A 3,490-nucleotide genomic window follows, 5' to 3' on the forward strand; every position below is an offset into this window, starting at 1 on the left:
CAGCTACACAAATGAGATGACAGGAAGTTGCTGCTGAGGCCAGAGGAGTCGACCAATCAGAGCACAGGAAGCTTTTCTCTGTTAAAGGTATCAGGCAAACATTCTGCTACATTTCCCTTTAAAACAATCCATGTGCATTGGTATACGTACATAGTTTACATAGTACTTTTATTTATCTTTCTTTATTCTATCTTACCCTCTCCTGTATTGAGCTGCAGTGATGTGCAAATTTCCCCACTGTGGGATCAATAAAGTTTTTATGATCTTATCTTATCAGTTCCATGACTAAATAAGAAAAAATAAAGTAGAACTAAGTTTTTCTTTGCGATTTTTAATTTTAAATTGTTTATTTCCCCCACAGCCACACATTGATAAATCCCAGTTGACCACAGYTGCAGTAACACCTCCTACCTGATAGGTGGCAGTAGCATCGCTGCCGGTGTCCGTGCCCAGGTTGGTGAGCTTCTCCTTCAGCTTGTGGTGGGAGCGGTGACGGAGGCAGTAGACCACGGTGGAGGCGAGCAGCACGCCCACGATGCACAGGATGGACACCACGGTGAGGACGAGGAACTTGGTGGACTCGCCCTGGCTGTATTTGGTGGGAATCTGTTTGATCTGGCTTCCCTGTGGGACACAGACAGACAGAACGTGTTCACAACATGCTCCTGGCTTCAGTTTGATCTGCTGCGAGTGGCACACAATGCAAAGAGTTACTATAGCTTCAAGTAAAAAAAATAATAAATTACATGCTGCTAGTTATTAACAGTCATCTCAAGGCCTTAAACTGAAAAACAAAACAGTATTTTTCATTATTTTTATTAAATCCAGTTTAATGCTTTTCAATTTCTTTTTTTTTTTGTTTTCAGATTGAGAATATTGCTCAGGTTACGGTCATAGCTTGAAAATATGCTTTAGTTGGGGGTTCTGTGACTTTAAACACATGATTGCTGTCAAATAATCTGGTTAATCTAATGAAAAAAATGGGAAAACTTTCAGAAAACGACAAGCAGTGTTGTGAGTTCTTGGTTTCCCATCAATAAAACTACAAACGGGGTGACAAATAAATACATTTGTGTAAATACATGACTACGACACAAAAAAGAGGTTTTTGATCAACAGCAACACAAAGTTCATTACGTTGTCTTATCTGAACATTAAAAACATGAGTATTTCAGGCAAAAAGGACCTTAAAAAAGTCTCATAATGATTTAAAAACAATCTGCACACTTTTTTGTGCATTTTAAGCAGCTGAAACGTTTTTCACACAGATCACAATGCTGCTTTACAAAACTAAAAAAAAAAAACCAATAAAAATCTAAATATTGTTTAATTAAACACATGCACATTGTTCTCAGCAATTCTTTAACTACGAATTTGGACATGCATGTTCTCTGACCTCCAGGAGGAGGTGCTGCAGCACCCTTCGCACCCCTATTTCTATTTTTTTTTGTTTGTTTTGTAGCTTTGTGAACCCCTGCAGAAACCAGGTCCTAAATAAATAAATGAACAAACTGGGTGGTACTAAGTAAAACAAATGGTTTGGAATAACRGTATTTTGCATTGAATTTTTGCAACGTAATTCCAAGCGATCATGCATTTCAACGGTGTTTTGAAAAACGTGGCTCAGATTATGTCCCTAATCTTTTGTAAGAAAAAAAAAAGCAGCCCTACTTAAACTGGCGGTCTACATTTCATGCCTTTTATAGAAACAGAGTCATGTTGGGTCCATACTGGACAGAACAGGCTCCAAAGTTTTTGAATTTGCTCACCCTGATGAGAAAACAGTGACTAATATCAACACTATTTCAATTCACACATTGTACCAAGTAATACTAAATAACATTAAATGGTGTAGTTAATTATAGTGTGAATATAAATGCATTTTASTGGGTTTTAACTGGTCATATTTAATTAAGAAACAGATTAGGTTCATCTACATCAAAGGAAAAAAGAATATAAATTCCTCCCTGTTTTTTTCCCTCAGTGATGATTTTTGATTCACGGAGCTAAAAATATAGGATTGAGGCTGTTAGGAGATTTGCAGGGGGTGTAAAATGTGTGTGCTTTAAAGTCAGCATGCTTTCAGGTGATTTTCCTGATCAGTCAGATAAGAGGAACAAATCTGGGAACTCATCTGGCAGAGTGTGGGACTCAAACAACCCCAGGGCGGGGCTTTTTTTTGTCTTTTTCCAGACACCCCCCGTTTGATGGCCCCGGATTAAATCATCTGCTTAACGAGATAATCTGTGTAAAACCTATTAAAATGAAACATTTTTGATACTAATGATTCTCCCAAAAAGAAGTGGAAAATGTCATTTATATCACATAGTTCCTCTGCTGTGTTTTGAAGACATAAATACATTTTGTCATTAAAATAAACAACTCACAAGTGTTTGCTGCACTATTTGTGCCTAAAAATGCACAACTTCTATTTAGTTAAACTTATTTAGCTCAACATGATTTTGTTTTACAAACTCTAAACACAAGCAAAAGATGCTTCTTTTTTTTGCCAATTATGACCTCAGCTGCGATCTAGTCCAACAGAACCAGATCCTTCAGCAAACAACTGGAGATTAAAGAGTTTGTGTTGTTTTTGCAGCCCAGCCTGCTGCTGGAGATAACACAATGAGCACAAGCCGTATGATAAAAGCCCGCTCTGCTGCATGAGTGTATATAAAAAAAGCTGAAATACTTTGAGAAAAGAGAGTCTTTACTGAACTCCTAATTAAGTGCTGCGTGCTGTTCGTTTGCTGACATAATGGGCCTGTTGCTTTTTTTACCTGACAACTAAGAGTTAACAAAAAAGGCAACATAATTCCCCATTATTACACGCGGCGTAATGATGTTTACAACAAAGACTGAAGCAAGAAGCAAAAGAGGAAGAGCTGCAAATTGCACTGCCAACGACAGGCCTGACAGTTCGTCCTAACAAAGAGTTTTCAGCAGAAATCAATGGCAAAAACTGCTTTTTCTGGACTCGCTACTTTCTCGCATTCATTCACATCTTTGTTGCACAGTAAAGATTCACCACACACACACACACACACACACACGCACGCACGCACGCATGCACGCGCTTGCCACAGCTCATTGTTTGTTTGCAAGGCTGGTAATTTTACGTTGAGAGAAATAAAAAAAGAAGAAGTGGGTCTTTTGACGTCAGCAGCACATTCGTCTTGAAGGGAGGAATGTATGGGGCAGGGGCGTTTCTAGGGGCGGGGCCACAGGGGAACTGGCCCCATCTGAAATCTGATTGGCCCCCTGAAGTGCCCCTGTCCTTTCACTCGTCTGTCCTTGCCCAAGAACAATGGCTACGTTCACACTGCAGGTCTTAATGCTCAGTTCCGATTTTTTGAAAAAATCCGATCTTTTTGTGTGAACGTTCACATTACATTTTAAATGTGACCTGCATCAGACCCCTGTGTGAACTCTACACAGCACTGATGTGACACTGTGACAACCCGCTCGTTTTTTTTGCTGGTTGCACTGT

General features: G+C 39.2%; 1 protein-coding gene across 1 annotated transcript in view; it reads right to left on the reverse strand.

Annotated features, from left to right (window-relative positions):
* The window catches only part of LOC106535787 (receptor-type tyrosine-protein phosphatase N2), a gene marked incomplete at its 5' end in the record, with an annotated part of 35,435 nt that extends 34,811 nt beyond the window's left edge, over positions 1-624 (reverse strand). The window contains 1 exon segment of the mRNA XM_014032872.1: positions 412-624. Within this exon segment, the coding sequence (XP_013888326.1) occupies positions 412-624 (213 nt within the window).
* Between the last annotated feature and the right edge of the window lie 2,866 nt (positions 625-3,490).

This window comes from Austrofundulus limnaeus, unplaced genomic scaffold, assembly GCF_001266775.1.
Source record: "Austrofundulus limnaeus strain Quisiro unplaced genomic scaffold, Austrofundulus_limnaeus-1.0 Scaffold1564, whole genome shotgun sequence".
In the NCBI taxonomy this organism is placed as follows: domain Eukaryota; kingdom Metazoa; phylum Chordata; class Actinopteri; order Cyprinodontiformes; family Rivulidae; genus Austrofundulus; species Austrofundulus limnaeus.